The sequence below is a fragment of the Mobula birostris genome, chromosome 28 (assembly GCF_030028105.1).
Source record: "Mobula birostris isolate sMobBir1 chromosome 28, sMobBir1.hap1, whole genome shotgun sequence".
NCBI classification, from domain to species: domain Eukaryota; kingdom Metazoa; phylum Chordata; class Chondrichthyes; order Myliobatiformes; family Myliobatidae; genus Mobula; species Mobula birostris.
This window is the reverse complement of record NC_092397.1, coordinates 122,119-140,164: the sequence shown is the minus strand read 5'-3', so window position 1 is coordinate 140,164 and position 18,046 is coordinate 122,119. Positions and strand designations below refer to the sequence as shown.

Below are 18,046 nucleotides of genomic sequence, written 5' to 3'. Positions count from 1 at the left end.
TCAGAGGGATATAGACAGGTAGATGGATAGGAAAGGATCAGAGGAATATGGATAGGAAAGATTCATAGGGATATGGACAGGTACATGGATAGGAAAGGTTTAGAGGGATATGGACAGGTACATGGATAGGAAAGGTTTAGAGGGATATGGACAGGTACATGGATAGGAAAGGATCAGAGGAATATGGACAGGAAAAATTCAGAGGGATATGGACAGATACATAGGAAAGGTTTAGAGGGATATGGACAGGTACATGGATAGGAAAGGATCAGAGGAATATGGACAGGAAAAATTCAGAGGGATATGGACAGATACATAGGAAAGGTTTAGAGGGATATGGACAGGTACATGGATAGGAAAGGTTCAGAGGGATATGGATAGGAAAGGTTTAGAGCAGGGGCTCCCAACCTTTATTATGCCATGAACCAATACCAGTGGACCCCATGTTGGGAACCCCTGATTTAGAGGGTCAGATGGGACTGACTGAGATGGGAATCAGTTGGACCAATGTGTATGGTTTTAAGTTGTGTAACTCGGTCATATAGATGGTGAAGAAGGCTGGTGATAATCATCTCTGGCTGGGCAGCAACTTTTGAAAAAAATAGCGTGCATTTCGGATCAAAACCTGGATGTGTCTTTAGGTATTAAATAGATGATGATACCTTGATGTTAGTGGCGAATGAGCACATTTAGAATTCACACTGTCCATGATAAGTCCAAATAACTATGCTAATAAACAGTGAATAACTTTTAATTTGCGGTGATAATGAACACCTGAAATTTCTACGGGGCATCAGAATATTATCTTCCTGCATCATAGAAATGGATCATGAAATGTGCTCCACACTGCACATGTGGGAATCGAGTTGTCGACCAACCCGACTCTGCACAGAGGAGATGTAGCAGAGGCTTCAATTGTTGTCAGCCACGGTTTATATTGCTGCCACCAGACTGGAGAATGCCAAGTGAGTCTACTCAGTAAATGGAGCAGCGGCTGGATGAAACTGTACTCAGTGTCTTGATAAAGAGTGCGACTGTCCTGAGCTGTTGTTGGAGGCAGCTTCACATTGAAGAAGGTGCAAGAGCTCCCGATAATGGACTGGGCATCATCGAAAGTCTCGGGTAAGGTTATCACTCCAGGAAGCAAATGCAAAATGTAGGCAACACTCATTCCACCTCCACCCTTAGGCATCTTTGTCAAATATGACATCAAGTTAACAAATTTTACATCACATGCTGGTGCTAATAAACCTGATTCTGATATCCTACTGCCATTTTGAGACTTGTCCTGTTGGTCCCTTCCTCAGCATCTCTACTTGAGCATTGATTCCCAATAAGGGAAAAGATTTGAGGGGCCCCTGCCTAGAAAGGAGTTAATACCTGTATATTCTTCTTGCATGCTTCTTATATTTTGGATCAAAACCCTTCCCCTGGATCTGCCTTTAGATATCAAGCAGTAGTAAACAAAGGCAATTGGACTTCTTGTGTTGTCTAGAAGACATTTGCCACTCATCCAAGAGGCTTCCTGATCCATGGAGGGTAGTTATTCAGTTTATAAACTCTGCATTATTAAAAGGTATAGCACTTTAAGAGTGTCATTAAGAGTCGTAGAGGTAATGAGAGTCTTATCTTTGCATGAATGGAGGTGTTAACTGGTGTGCCGGGATAGAGAGGTTAGGACTGCATAATAAGAAGCTAACTGGTGGCTTTGTACCCTACCCGTCTGTCCAGTTTGACAGAGATGGCTTCTTCAACCACTCTTTCAAACCATCTGTCCAAAATGTGCACATTGTTATCATCAAAGGAGGGTCCCCTGTCCTTTAGGTGCAGATATACAGTGAAGTGTTCAGCTGAGGTGTTAGCCCTCCTATGTTGGGTCATCCTTTTGTTAAGTGGTTGTTTTGTCTCGCCGATAGACAGATCTGTGGAGTTCTCGTTGCATTGGATAGCTTACACAATATTGCTCTGTTTATGTTTGTGTGTAGAATCCTTGGAGCGAACGAGTCTCGATAGGTTTCAATGAAATTCCCCCCTCATTCTTCTGATTTCCAGTGAGTACATACCCAGAGCCATCAAATGAACCTCATATGATAAGCATTTCAGTCCCAGAATCATTTTCGTGAACCTTCTTTGAACCCTCTCCAATGTCGGCACATCCTTTCGTAGATAAGGGGCTGAAAACTGCTCACAATCCTCCAAGTGAGGTCTCACCAGTGCCTTTTCAAGGCTTAACATTACATTCTTGCTTTTATATTCTAACCCTCTCGAAATGACTGCTAACATATCATTTGCCTTCCTCACCACCTAATCGATCTGCAAATCAGCCCTTGGGGTTGATTTGATAAAATTGCAGTCAACAGGATGAGTTGCAACGTAAAAGGCAGACAAAATCGAAAAGGGTGAATACAGGATTGAAGGTGTTGTATTTTAATGCACACCTTATGCAGAATAATTAACACGGCATAGTTGCATATTGGCAGGTATGAATTTGTAGGCATTTCCCTTCCTTCCCTCTGATTCAATATTCCACACAGCCATTAGGGAATCCCATACTTGGACTTCCATGACCCTTTGCATAGGAAGGGGTCAATAACTCTACTGGGTGTTTTTTATAGACCACCCAATAGTAACAGGGACATCAAGGAGCAGATAGGGCGACAGATTCTGGAAAGGAGTAATAATAACAGGGTTGTTGTGGTGGGAAATTTTAATTTCACAAATATCGATTGGCATGTCCCTACAGCGAGGGGTTTAGATGGGGTGGAGTTTGTTAGGTGTGTTCAGGAAGGTTTCTTGACACAATATGCAGGTAAGCCCACAAGAGAAGAAGCTGGACTTGATCTGGTATTGGGAAATGAATCTGGTCAGGTGTCAGATCTCTCAGTGGGAGAACATTTTGGAGATAGTAATCACAATTCTATCTCCTTTACCATAGCATTGGAGAGGGATAGGGACAGACAAGTTAGAGAAACGTTTAATTGGAGTAAGGGGAAATATGAGGCTATCAGGCAGGAACTTGGAAGCATAAATTGGAGACTGCTGTTCTTAGGGAAACGTAAGTTAGAAATGTGGCAAATGTTCAGGGGTTTTTTGATGGAGTTCTGCATAGGTATGTTCCAATGGCACAGGGAAAGGATGGGAGGGTACAGGAACTGTGGTGTACAAAGGCTGTTGTAAGTCTAGTCAAGAGGAAAAGGGCTTATGAAAGGTTCAAAAAACTAGGTAATGATAGAGATCTAGATTATAAGGTAGAAGGAAGGAGCTTAAGAATGAAATTCGGAGAGTCAGAAGGGGCCATGAGAAGTCCTTGGTGGACAGGATTAAGGAAAACCCCAAGGCATTCCATAAGCATGTGAAGAGCAAGATGATAAGACGTGAGAGAATAAGACCAATCAAGTGTGACAGTGGAAAAGTGTGTATGGAACTGGAGGAGTCAACAGAGGTACTTAATGAATACTTTGCTTCAGTATTCACTACAGAAAAGGATCTTGGCAATTGTAGGGATGGCTTACAGTGGACTGAAAAGTTTGAGTAGGTAGATAGAGGATGTGCTGGAGCTTTTAGAAAGCATTAAGTTGGAGACGTCACCGGAATCCGGCGAGATGTACCCCAGGCTACTGTGGGAGGCGAGGGAGGAGATTGCTGAGCCTCTGGCGATAATCTTTGCATCAACGGGGACAGGAGAGGTTCCGGAGGATTGAAGGGTTGTAGATGTTGTTCCCTTATTCAAGAAAGGGAGTAAAGATAGCCCAGGAAATTATAGACCAGTGAGTCTTACTTCAGTGGTTGGTAAGTTGATGGAGAAGATCCTGAGGCAGGATTTATGAACATATGGAGAGGCATAATATGATTAGGAATAGTCAGCATGGCTTTGTCAAAGGCAGGTTGTGCCTTACGAGCTTGATTGAATTTTTTGAGGATGTGACATTGATAAAGGTAGAGCAGTAGATGTAGTGTATATGGATTTTAGCAAGGCATTTCATAAGGTACCCCATGCAAGGCTTATTGAGAAAGTAAGGAGGCATGGGATCCAAGGGGGCATTGCTTTGTGGATCCAGAACTGGCTTGCCCCAGAAACCAACAAGTGGTTGTAGACGGGTCATATTCTGCATAGAGGTCAGTGACCATTGGTGTGTCTCAGGGATCTGTTGTGGGACCCCTATTATTCGTGATTTTTATAAGTAACCTGGATGAGAAAGTGGAGAGATGGGTTAGTAAATTTGCTGATGACACAAACTTGGGGGTGTTGTGGATAGTGTGGAGGACTGTCAGAGATTACAGCGGGACATTGACAGGATGCAAAACTGGGCTGAGAAGTGGCAGAATGAGTTCAACCTAGATAAGTGTGAGGTGGTTCATTTTGGTAGGTCAAATGTGATGGCAGAATACAGATGTAATGATAAGACTCTTGGCAGCGTGGAGAATCAGAGGGATCTTGCGGTCCGAGTCCATAGGACACTCAAAGCTACTGCGTAGGGTTGACTCTGTAGTTAAGAAGGCATACGGTGCATTGGCCTTCATCAATTGTGGGATTAAGCTTAGCAGCCAAGAGGTAATGTTACAGTTACATAGGACCCTGGTCAGACCCCACTTGGGAGTACTGCGCTCAGTTCTGGTCGCCTCACTACAGGAAGGATGTGGAAACCATAGAAAGGGTGCAAAGGAGACGTACAAGGATGTTGCCTGGACTGGGGAGTATGCCTTATGAGAATAGGTTGAGTGAATTTGGCCTTTTTTCCTTGGAGCGACAGGGGATGAGAGGTGACCTGATAGAGGTGTATAAGATGATGAGAGGCATTGATCATGTGGAGAGTCAGAGGCTTTTTCCCAGGGCTGGAATGGCTAGCACGAGAGGACACAGTTTTAAGGTGCTTGGAAGTAGGTACAGAGGAAATGTCAGGGGTAAGTTTTTGTTTTTTTACGCAGAGTGTGGTGAGTGCGTGGAATGGGCTGCCAGTGACAGAAGGGTTTTTTAAGAGACTCCTGGACAAGGTACATGGAGCTTAGAAAAATAAGAGGGCTATGGGTAACCCTAGGTAATTTCTAAAGGTAAGGATGTGTTCAGCACAGCTTTGTGGGCCGAAGGGCCTGTATTGTGCTGTAGGTTTTCTATGTTTCCCTTTGCAATCTCAACCCCATCTGTGCTATTATTTGGAGTCCTATAGATGATTGCCATAATCTTCTTTTACCTTGCAGTTTCTTAACTCCACCCCCAAAATTCAACATTCTCTGACCCTATGTCAGCTCTTTCTAAAACTGTAATTCCATCTCTTACCAATAAAGTCACACCACCTATGCCTTCCTGCATGTCCTTTTGATACAAACTATATCTATTGAAATTAAACTCCTAACTCTGACCTTCTTTCAACCTGACTGATGCCCACGTCAGACAGGACAAAATCAGGAGAGGGCAACTGGCTGGCACGGAGTAGTGAGGCTGAACACCAGTTTTGTTTTCCACTCCTGGAACTTCATTGACACCATTTGTCATCAGTACATGTTTTATAAACAATACATTACAAAGTTCAAGTTCAAAGTCAATTTATTATCGAAGTATGTTAACCATATACTATCTAACAATTTATTGTTTGCATGCACAGCAACTCAATGCTCCCTCCCAGCCTGGGGTAAGGAATGGGGTCAATTCCAGAGGGGGTGGGGGTGGAAGAAGAGTCTGAGACCTTGATGGGGGGGGAGTGGGAAATGAAGGGGGAACTGGAAGGTGGGTGGATGGGAAGGAGGGGGAAGCCCTATCTCCATCCTCTTCCCTCTTGCCCACCTTCCAGTTCTATCATTTCCCACTCCCCAACTCAATCTCCCTCTCCCTCTCCCACTTCCATCCTCCATCCCCACAGCTGCATGTGTTTTTGTGTGCGTGTGTAAGAGTGAGTGAGAGAGGTACATGCATGTCCCCTCCACCCTCCATCACCAATGCCCCCTCCCCAAAGCACTCGCACTCCTGCGCACACAGCAATCTTCGCAGGCTCAGTTGATCCAAAAATCTTCTGCCCTTGCTCCAACACCAAATCCTTAGCCACATATTAAAACCGGATAATTTTCCTAGTCCTAACCTCACTAGCACGCGACACAGGTAGCGATCCTGAGATCACAACCCTAGAGGTCCTGCCCTTCAACTTAACATCTAACTCCCTGAACTCCCTTTGTAGAACCTCAGCACTCTTCCTACCTACGTCATTGGTACCTGCATGGATCATAACCCCTGGACGTTCAGCCTCCCTGTTAAGAATGCTGAGGACTCAATCTGAGGTGTCCCAGACCCTGGCATCTAGAAGGCAACATATCATTCAGGAATCTTGTTCTCGCTCACAGAACATCCTTTCTGTTCCCCTGTCACCTCAGCTCGCGTAAGACCACAAGACCATAAGATATTAGAGCAAAATTAGGACAGCTGGCCCGTCAAGACTGCTGTGCCAATTCAATTATGGCTGACCGCTTATTCCCCTTCTCAGCCCCACCCCCCAGCCTTCTCCCTTTGTTGCTTTGTCCAAAAATGAACCTATCGAACTCCTCTTAAATACACCCAACAACCTGGCCTTCACAGCTGTCTGTGGTAACAAAATCTACAAATTCATAACTCTCAGGCTAAAGAAATTTCTCCGTATCTCTGTTTTGAATGGACGCCCCTCTATCCTGAGGCTGTGCCATCTTGACCTAGATTCATCCACCAAGGGAAACATCCTTTCCACATCTACTCTGGCTAGGCCTTTCATTCAAAAGGTTACAATGAGATCCACCCCTCATCCTTCTAAATTCCAGTGAGTACAAACACAGAGCCATCAAACATTCCTTGTATGAAAACCCTTTCATTCCTGGAATCATCCTTGTGATTCTCCTCTTAACCCCCTCCACTGCCAGTGCATCTTTTCTGAAATGAGGAGCCCAAAACTGTTCACAATACTCAAGGTGAGGCCTCACCAGGGCCTTATAAAGCCTCAGCACCACATCCCTGCTCTTGTATTCTGGAAATGAATGATAAGATTGCATTTGCCTTCCTCACCACCAACTCCACCTGCAAGTTAACCTTTAGGGTGTTCTGCACAAGGACACATGAGGGTTAGGGTTAGTCCAAGGCCCCTTGCATCTCAGAATTTTAGATTTTCTCCTCCCTTTAGAAAATAGTCTGTACTTTTATTTCTACTACCAAATTGCATGACCGTGCACTTTCCAACATCGTATTTCATTTGCCACTTCCTTGCCAATTCTCCAAATTTGTCTAATTCCTTCTGCAGCCCACCTGTTTCCTCAACAGTAGCTGCCTCTCCACCAATCTTTGTATCATCCGCAAACTTGGCAACAAAGCCATCTATTTCATCATCTCACTCACCGACATACAGCATAAAACGCAGCAGTCTCAACATCGACCCCTGTGAACCACCACTAGTCACTGGCAGCGAACAAGAAAAGGACTGCTTTATCTATCCTACTTGTAATCTCCTCAAAGAATTCCAACAGGCTGTTCAGGCAAGATTTTCCCTGAAGGAAGCCATACTGACCACATACTCCATACCCTCACCTTTAACAAATGACTCCAACATCTTCCCAACTCCTGAGGTCAGGCTAACTGGTCTATTATTTCCTTTCTGCTGCCTTCCTCTTTTCTTAAAAAAACTGGAGTGACATTTGCAATTTTCCTGTCCTTTGGCACCATGCAAGAGTCCAATAGTTTTTGAAAGATCATTAATAATGCTTCCACAATCTCTACTACTACGTCTTTCAGAACCCTAGGGTGCAGTTCATCTGCTCCAGGTGAATTATGTACCCTTTTAGCTTTCAGCTTTTTGAGCACCTTCTCCCATTTAATAGTAATTGTATTAGTAATTTAATAGTAATACTTCTCTTCCCTCACACCCTTTAACATCTGGCACTCTGCTGGTGTCTTCCACAGTGAAGACTGATGCAAAATACTCATTTAGTTCATCTGCCATCTCCTTGTCCCATTATTATTTCTCTGGCATCATTTTCTATATCCACTCGCATCTCTTTTTTATTTTTTACATATTTGAAAAAGCTTTAACTATCCTCTTTGATATTGTTTGCAAGCTTGCTTTCATATTTCATCTTTTCCCTTTCTGTAAGTTTTCAAAAGCTTCCCAATCCTCTATCTTCCCACTGATTTTTGCTTTGTTGTATGCCCTCACTTCTGCTTTTACGTTAGCTTTGACTTCCCTTGTCAGCCATGGTTGTACTATTTTGCCATTTGAGTATTTCTTTGTTTTTTGGAATACATCTAATTTTCACCTTCCTCATTTTTCCCAGAAACTCATGCCATTGCTGCTCTGCTGTCATCCCTGCCAGCATCTCCTTCCAATCTACTTTGGCCAACTCCTCTCTCATACCACTATAATTTCCTTCAGTCCACAGAAACACTGCTACATCAGACTTCACTTTCTCCCCAACAAATTTCAAATTGAACTCAATTATATTGTGATCAATGTCTCCTAAGGGTCCTTTTACCTTAAGCTCCCTGATAACCTCCAGTTTATTACACAGCACCCAATCCAGTATAGCTGATCTCCTAGTGGGCTCAATGACAAACCGCTCGAAAAAGCCATTTCGCTGACATTCAACAAATTCACTCTCTTGGGATCCACATCCCAGCTACTGTTGGGAGACCTGCATATAACTGCCATCCAGGTCCTTTTACCCTTGCAGTTTCTTAACTCATCCACCAGGATTTAATGTCACATCCTTCTACTAATTTGTTGCCATTCTTTGCCAGCAGAGCCATGCCACCCCCCTGCCTACCTTCCTACCCCTCCGATACAACGTGTAACCTTAGACATTCAGCTCCTAACTACAACCATTCTTCAGCCACGATTCAATGATAGCCACATCATACCTGACAATCAGTAACAGTGCAACAAGATCATCCACCCTATTTCATATACTCCCTGCATTGAGATATAACATTGAGTACTGTATTTGCTACCCTTTTTGATTCTGCATCCCTAGTGCACTGATACTCACCCTGCTGGCTGCAGTTTTGTTCTATCATCTGCATACCCTTCCTGACTTTTTGACTGCATGCTATCTTTGTTTTTTTTTTAACCCTCCATCGTATCCTGAGTCTCTGCACTCCGGTCCCCACCCCCCTGCCAAATTAGTTTGAACCCTCCCCAGCAGCACGAACAAACCTGCCCACGAGAATATTGGTCCCCCTTGGGTTCAGGTGCATCCCATCAGTTTTGTACAAGTCATACTTCCCCCAGAAGAGAACCCAATGATCCAACAACCTGTATCATCTTCTCAGCCACACAGTTACCTGCCAAATCATACTGTTTCTACCCTCACTGGCGTGTGGCACAAGTAGCAATCCAAAAATTTAGTTTCTTTCCCTCCCCCTCCAGGATACTGTGGATGCGGTCTGAGAAGTTCCTGACCCTGGCATCTACTCGTCCCTTTATGAGTCTCAGAGCCAGAGGCCTGACTGCCGTGACTTCCCTCTGCTAGATCATCCCTCATTCCCAACAATATCATCTTGTTGAGCGGGTGGCGACAGGGGTACTCTGCACGAGTATTTTAATCTCCTTCCCACTTCCGTCTGTCCCCAGTTTTCTGTGTCCTGTATTTTGGGTGTAACTACCTCTCTATATGTCCTACCTATCATGCCCTCGGCCTCCCGATTGATCCAGAGTTCACCCAGTTCCAGCTCCAGCCCCATAATGCAAATTGTTAGAAGCTGCAGCTGGATGCACTCTTCGCAACTGTAGTCATCAGGGACACTGGAGAACTTCCTGTCTTCCCAAATCCCGCAAGAGGAGCATTCCACTACCCTGCCTGACATCTCTACTGCTGTAAAGAAGCAATAGAAGGGGGCAAAAAATTCTACAATTTTCTTTGCCTTCTCTAAGAGCTAAAAACCTCAAAATCCCCACCAACTCAGTTCATGATGACTCTGGCCGCCCCGCTTGCCCCTGCCTTGCTCTTGCTAATCAATCCAGAATGCAGATTGGCCGCTGCTCAAAGCTTCAAAAAAAAAAATGCCGTGAGTCACTGCTTTTAATACTGGATCAGTGAACCTGAGTGAATTATGTCCTCTCAAGCTTCTGATCGCTCTGATCACCTCTGGTCAAAGCCTGGTAATGCGACACAAGGTTGGATGATTGAATGAATCCCTTCTCACATTCATAGCAGGTAAATGATCTCATCCCAGTGTGAACTTGGTAGAGTGATAGGAGGGTGGATGACTGAGTGAATCTGTTCCCACATTCAGAGCAGGTGAATAGCCTCTCCCCAGTATGAACTCGATAGTGTGACACAAGTGTGGATGACTGAGCAAATCCCTTCCCGCATTCAGAGCAGGTGAACGGCCTCTCCCCTGTGTGAATCCTCCGGTGTCTCTGTAACGTGGATGAGTGTGTGAATGCCTTCCCGCAGTCGGAGCACGTGAACGGTCTCTCCCCAGTGTGGACTCGCTGATGTACTTTCAAGTCAGATGACCGAGTGAATCCCTTCTCACAGTCTGAGCAGGTGAATGGCCTCTCTCCAGTGTGAACTCGCTGATGTTCATTTAGTTGAGATGACCGAGTGAACTCTTTCCCACAGTCTGTGCAGGTGAACGGTTTCTCTCCAGTGTGAATTCGCTGATGTTCCTTCAGTTGAGATGACCAAGTGAAACCCTTCCCACAGTCTGAGCAGATGAATGGCCTCTCCCCAGTGTGAACTCGCTGATGTTCATTCAGTTGAGCTGACCGAGTGAATTCCTTCCCACAGTCTGAGCAGGTGAACGGTTTCTTCCCAGTGTGAACTTGCTGATGTTCCTTCAGTTGAGATGACCGAGTGAAACCCTTCCCACAGTCTGAGCAGATGAACGGCCTCTCTCCAGTGTGAACTCGCTGGTGTCTCTGTCGTGTGGATGAGTGGGTAAATGCTTTCCCACAGTCTGAACAGGTGAATGGCCTCTCCCCAGTGTGAACTCGCTGATGTTTCAGTAATTGAGATGATTGAGTGAATCCCTTCCCACATTCAGAGCACGTGAATGGCCTCTCTCCAGTGTGAACTCGCTGATGTTCATTCAGTTGAGATGACCGATTGAATTCTTTCCCACAGTCTGTACAGGTGAACGGTTTCTCCCCAGTGTGAACTCGCTGATGTTCCTTCAGTTGAAAAGACTGAGTGAATCCCTTCCCACATTCAAAGCAGGTGAATGGCCTCTCCCCAGTGTGAATTCGGTAGTGCTTCACAAGGGTGGATGACTGAGTGAATTCCTTCCCACATTCAGAGCAGGTGAATGGCCTTTCTCCAGTGTGAACTCGCTGGTGTCTCTGCAGTGTGGAAGAGTGTGTGAATCCCTTCCCACATTCACAGCAGGTGAATGGCCTCTCCCCAGTGTGAACTCGTTGATGTGCATTCAGTTGAGATGACTGAGTGAATCCCTTTCCACAGTCTGAACAGGTGAATGGTTTCTCCCCAGTGTGAACTCGCTGATGTACTTTCAATTCAGATGACCGAGTGAATTCCTTTCCACATTCTGAGCAGGTGAATGGTTTCTCCCCAGTGTGAACTCGCTGATGTACTTTCAGGTTAGATGACTGAGTGAATTCCTTTCCACATTCTGAGCAGGTGAATGGTTTCTCCCCAGTGTGAACTCGTTGGTGTCTCTGTAGCGTGGATGACCGAGTGAATGCCTTCCCACAGTCTGAACAGATGTACGGCCTCTCCCCAGTGTGAACTAACTGGTGTACCAATAATTGAGATGACCAAGTGTATCCCTTCCCACAGTCTGAACAGGTGTATGGCATCTTCTCAGTGCGAACAGCCTGATGTTCCTTCAGTTGAAATGATCAAATGAATCCCTTCCCACAGTCTGAGCAGGTCAACGTCCTCTCCTTAATGTGAGCTGAGGTGGTGTCTCTGCAGCGTTGAGGAGTGTGTGAATGCCGTCACACAGTCTAAATGCAGACAGGAAAGGGTGTGAACTTGATGTATCCTCAGGCTGGATGTCTGAGTAGGTCCCGTCCCATACACAGAGCAGGTGAATGGCCCTTCCCCACGGCAAACTCACTGGTGTGACTGCGGGTGAGTAAATCCCTTCGCACACTGAGAGAAGGAGAATGATATCTCACTGTGATCAATTCTCTGGCAATTCAGAAACTCAGATGTCAGAAAATTTGAATCCCTAGCACAATCAATGCAGTTGAAGAATTGATCTCTAGTGATTAAATGCTGGTGTGTTCTCAGCACCCTGGTTCCAGTGGATTTTACTGAGTTGCAACAGAAAACTTCATTTCAGACACAAAGTACATTTCCAGCTGGGGTTAGATACTTCTTCATCTCCAAGGATTGACAACAGATATAGTGATATTACAAAGGAAGTATGAGGTGACTCCTTAAACATCCAGACAAAGACAGCAAAACTGACGTGTTATTGTGTCTGAGGTTCCCGTACACCAATTTTCTGCCATTTCTAACCTGTAAAGATATTTACAAAAGACAATATTTCAGGTGAGATTTTAGATCTGTGGAGAGCTCTGACATCACATTGTTACAAAGTTCAATTCAAGTTGGAACTCCTCATCTTCTAACTGAGCATGGATCAGGCATCCTGACTGACCATCAAATTCTCTGACTGTATCAGAATGGGCCATTTCTGTCCATTAGTCTGTGACTTGGCTCAGCTTGTCTCTCTCCATTAATATTATTTCAAGTTCTGGTCACGGCCCACAGTGCTACAAAGACCATTTGTTATTACATGTCTGATCCTGGAGATATTCCAATTACTCTGACCCACCCCCCCTGCCCTCCAGGTGATTGGCAGTGGTGAACTCACCAATGGCAATGCAAGTGAATATGAGGGGGTGGGCAGTAGGCTTTCTCATTGTAGTGTGGCACTTTGGTGATGTGAAAGCTACAGGTCACAAGCTACAGAGAACAAAGGTGTTTGATATCAGAAACAATGGTACAAAACAAATTCTCATGGGTAGAAAGGTCCAGAACAAGAGGAGGTAGAACAAAGGTTATTTTCTCAGGGCTTGTCTACTGAGTCCTTATGGGTGGAGCTGAGAAACAGGAAAGGTATGGCCACATTAGTGGGATTGTATTACAGACCACCCAATAGTCAACGAGAACTGGAAGAGCAAATCTGCAGAGAGATAGCAGGCAACTGCAGGAAACATAAAGTTGTGGTGGTAGGGGATTTTAATTTTCCATATATTGATTGGGACTCCCATACTGTTAGGGGCCTAGATGGTTTAGAGTTTGTAAAATGTGTTCAGGAAAGTTTTCTAAATCAATATATAGTGGGACCAACTAGAGGGGATGCAATATTGGATCTCCTGTTAGGAAATGAGTTAGGACAAGTGACAGAAGTCTGTGTAGGGGAGCACTTTGGTTCCAGTGATCATAACACCATTAGTTTCAGCTTGATCATGGACAAGGATAGATCTGGTCCTAGGGTTGAGGTTCTGAACTGGAAGAAAGCCAAATTTGAAGAAATTAGAAAAGATCTAAAAAGCGTGGATTGGGACAGGTTGTTCTCTGGCAAAGATGTGATCGGTAGGTGGGAAGCCTTCAAAGGAGAAATTTTGAGAGTGCAGACTTTGTATGTTCCTGTCAGGATTAAAGGCAAAGTGAATAGGAATAAGGAACCTTGGTTCTCAAGGGATATTGCAACTCTGATAAAGAAGAAGAGGGTGTTGTAAGAAATGTATAGGAAACAGGGAGTAAATAAGGTGCTTGAGGAGTATAAGAAGTGCAAGAAAATACTTAAGAAAGAAATCAGGAGGGCTAAAAGACATGAGGTTGCCTTGGCAGTCAAAGTGAAGGATAATCCAAAGAGCTTTTACAGGTATATTAAGAGTAAAAGGATTGTAAGGGATAAAATTGGTCCTCTTGAAGATCAGAGTGGTCGGCTATGTGCGGAACCAAAGGAAATGGGGGAGATCTTAAATAGGTTTTTTGCGTCTGTATTTACTAAGGAAACTGACATGAAGTCTATGGAATTAAGGGAAACAAGTAGTGAGATCATGGAAACTGTACAGATTGAAAAGGAGGAGGTGCTTGCTGTCTCGAGGAAAATTAAAGTGGATAAATCCCCGGGACCTGACAGGGTGTTCCCTCGGACCTTGAAGGAGATTTGTGTTGAAATTTCAGGGGCCCTGGCAGAAATATTTAAAATGTCGCTGTCTACAGGTGAGGTGCCGGAGGATTGGAGAGTGGCTCATGTTGTTCCGTTGTTTAGAAAAGGATCGAAAAGTAATCCGGGAAATTATAGGCCGGTAAGTTTAATGTCGGTAGTAGGTAAGTAATTGGAGGGAGTACTAAGAGACAGAATCTACAAGCATTTGGATAGACAGGGACTTATTAGGGAGAGTCAACATGGCTTTGTGCGTGCTAGGTCATGTTTGACCAATCTATTGGAGTTTTTCGAGGAGGTTACCAGGAAAGTGGATGACGGGAAGGCAGTGGAGATTTTATGGACTTCAGTAAGGCCTTTCACAAGGTCCCGCATGGGAGGTTAGTTAGAAAAATTCAGTCGCTAGGTATACATGGAGAGGTGGTAAATTGGATTAGACGTTGGCTCAATGGAAGAAGCCAAAGAGTGGTAGTAGAGAATTGCTTCTCCGAGTGGAGGCTTGTGACTAGAGGTGTGCCACAGGGATCAGTGCTGGGTCCATTGTCATTTGTCATCTATATCAATGATCTGGATGATAATGTGGTAAAGTGGATCAGCAAATTTGCTGATGATACAAAGACTGGAGGTGTAGCAGACAGTGAGGAAGGTTTTCAGAGCCTGCAGAGGGACTTGGACCAACTGGAAAAATGGGCTGAAAAATGGCAGATGGAGTTTAATACAGACAAGTGTGAGGTATTGCACGTTGGAAGGACAAACCAAGGTAGTACAGGATTAATGGTAAGACACTGAGGAGTGCAGTGGAACAGAGGGATCTGGGAATACAGGTACAGAATTCCCTAAAAGTGGCGTCACAGGTAGATAGGGTCGTAAAGAGAGCTTTTGGTACATTGGCCTTTATTAATCAAAGTATTGAGTATAAGAGCTGGAATGTTATGATGAGGTTCTATAAGGCATTGGTGAGGCCGAATCTGGAGTATTGTGTTAGTTTTGGTCACCAAATTACAGGAAGGATATAAATAAGGTTGAAAGAGTGCAGAGAAGGTTTACAAGGATGTTGCCAGGACTTGAGAAACTCAGTTACAGAGAAAGGTTGAATAGGTTAGGACTTTATTCCCTGGAGCGTAGAAGAATGAGGGGAGATTTGATACAGGTATATAAAATTATGATGGGTATAGATAGAGTGAATACAAGCAGGCAAGGGGAGAAAAAAACAGAGGACATGGGTTAAGGGTGAGGGGGGAAAAGTTTAAAGGGAACATTAGTGGGGGCTTCTTCACACAGAGAGTGGTGGGAGTATGGAATGAGCTGCCAGACGAGGTGGTAAATCCAGGTTCTTTTTTAACATTTAAGAATAAATTGGACAGATACATGGATGGGAGGTGTATGGAGGGATATGGTCCATATGCAGGTCAGTGGGACTAGGCAGAAAATGGTTCTGCACAGCCAAGAAGGGCCAAAAGGCCTGTTTCTGTGCTGTAGTTTCTATGGTAACTAAAGCTAACAGAAGGATTTTGTTCTTGTTTTTCATGCAGCACTAATTGTCATTTTCATCGACTGGAAGGTAGACTCTTCATCCAAGATTAATTGGGAACTATTTTTTCCGACTTCTTAATATTTGGATTTAGATAGCTGGAGCTCTGCAGTATTTGGGCGATCCATCTGCTCCCATTTCCTCCGCCTGTGTTTCCAAACGCCCCAAGAACTGGCGGGGAAAGCTCTGGTAGTGTCACCCATGGCTGGCTCTTTACCTAGAAGCCCCCAGGATTTAGAAACCCATCTATTCATCATCGTCCCCGCGATGCGCATGCGCCGCGGAAATGGCGACGGCACCTTCGCTCATCAGCCGAAAGCTCCCCGGGACCCAGGTACGGATCGTGCTGAAGAACCGGCATTGTCCCGGGGTGCAGGACCACAATGTACCTAGAGCTCACAGTAATTTTTGTCCGGTCGCGGTTCCGACGCCGGTGCCTTGGATCCCTGCCCAGAGCCCCACTCCTACCTGTGGCCGATCGTTCGGAGTCTCTCGTCCAACGGGCGCATGCGCGATATCCGGGAACCAGCTGCGACCCTTACACATGCGCATTTGATCAAACTGGAGAAAATCTTTAGATGCCGGAAATCCAGAGTAAAATACACAAAATGCCAGAAGAACTCCGCAGACCAGACAGCATTTATGGTAAAGGGGAAACAATCGACGTTTCGGGGCGAGATCCTTCATCGGGACTGGAAAGATAGGGAGGAAGTTAGGGTAAGAAGATGGAAGGAGTGGAGGAAGAAGCTTACGGTGGTAGGTGATAGGTGAAGCTGGGAGAGGAGGGGGGTGAAATAAAAAGCTGGGAGGTTGATTGGTGAAAGAGTTAAAGGGCTGGAAAAGGGGGATTCTGAGGGGAGAGGACAGAAAACCATAGAAGAACGGGAAAGAGGAGGAGTACCAGAGGGAGATGTTGGGCAGGTAAGGAGATAGAGGGAAATGGAGAATAGTGAAGGAGGGGTATTACCATAAGTTCAAGAAATCAATGCTCATGCCATAAGGGTGGAGGCTACCCAAATGAAATATAAAGTGTTCCTCTTCCAACCTGAGCGTGAACTGACATGTTGCATTGGGAATGGGAAATAGAATTGAAATGCGGGGCCACGAGGGGATCACTGTTGGTTTGGCAGATGGAGTGAAGGTGCTTGGTGATGTAGTCAACTCATCCCTCCCCACTAATCTCCCTGCTGGAACTTATCCTTGCAAAAGGAACAAGTTCCACACCTGCCCCTACACCTCCTCCCTCACTACCATTCAGGGGCCCAAACAGTTCTTCCAGATGAGGCCACACTTCATTTAACAGTCTGTTGGTGCTCCTGGTGTGGCCTTCTGTATATCACTAAAAGATTGAGAAACTGTTTCGCCAAGCACCTACACTCTGTCAGCCACAAAAAGTGGAATATCCCACTTTTGAAAGCATCTATTTTTCTATATGTAATTGGCAAAATATGCTTTGGACGTCTATAACAGCTTTCAAATTGATGAGACAACCTTTACAATGAACATTCTAATGAGAAAATTTGAGGAGTGAAAACATTTCATTTGAGGGATATGAATTTTTTCATCTGTGCCCAATACTCAACTGAGCTTCGCACAGTGAGTGTGGAGATTTCAGAGACTCACTAGTTAGAGACAAAATAGTTTGCGGAGGCCCAGATAATGGGTTCAGAGAAAGATTGCTCTCTGAAAAAGATTTGAAATTGGCAAAGGCTGTGGATATGTGTAGGACAGCAGAGACCACACAAGCACAAGCTAAGGAGCTGCTCAGGCCAATGTAAGAGTGCGTGCTGTGAAAACAGAGGTGTAGAGCACAAGCAACACATACAGGATGCTGGAGGAACTCAGCAGGCCAGGCAGCATCTATGGAAAAGAATACAGTTGACATTTCGGGCCAAGACCCTTCATTGGGGAAAAAAGATGAGACAGAGTGAGAAATTGGGGGGAGGGGAGCCATCAAGTGAGAACATTTTAAATTGCCAACACAGGAGGAGACCATGTCCCAGTTTGCGGGTGCCAAGTGGTTTAGCATACTCGACATGTTATTTGGGTTTTGGCAGATGAATATTGATGAGGCAAGTTCAAGACTGTGTACTTCTAACACACCACAGGGAAGATATCACTTTCTTTGGCTACTATAAACAAGAGAAAATCTGCAGATGCTGGAAATCCAAACAACACACAAAATGCTGGAGGAACACTGAGGGCCAGGCAGCATCTATGGAAAAAAATACAGTTGATGTTTTGGTCTGAGATCCTTCAGCATGACTGGAGGATAGAACTTCAGTTGGACTCTCTTTCCACAGATGCTGCCTGGCTTGCTGAGTCTGTCTAGCATTTTGTGTGTGTTTCTTCAGCACAGCAACATATGGGCTTCTGTCTGCACCAGAAGTCTACCATAAAACTATCCAGATGATGGGCCT

The 18,046-nt window shown here is 44.9% G+C and overlaps 1 protein-coding gene and 1 long non-coding RNA gene across 2 annotated transcripts in view; one reads left to right on the top strand and one right to left on the bottom strand.

Annotated features, from left to right (window-relative positions):
• Positions 1-825: 825 nt before the first annotated feature.
• Positions 826-18,046, top strand: part of LOC140189359 (uncharacterized) — a 38,076-nt gene continuing 20,855 nt past the window's right edge. The window contains exons 1-2 of the long non-coding RNA XR_011883505.1: positions 826-1,122; positions 15,628-16,271. This is a non-coding gene — a long non-coding RNA (uncharacterized lncRNA). The remainder of the gene's footprint in view (positions 1,123-15,627; positions 16,272-18,046) is intronic.
• LOC140189357 (uncharacterized) lies at positions 5,525-16,134 on the bottom strand. Its single transcript, XM_072246101.1, has 2 exons — positions 16,095-16,134; positions 5,525-12,432 (listed from the first exon to the last, which is right to left on the bottom strand). Exon 2 carries the CDS (start codon positions 11,760-11,762, stop codon positions 10,050-10,052), a length of 1,713 nt encoding a protein of 570 aa, XP_072102202.1. The 5' UTR covers positions 11,763-12,432; positions 16,095-16,134; the 3' UTR covers positions 5,525-10,049.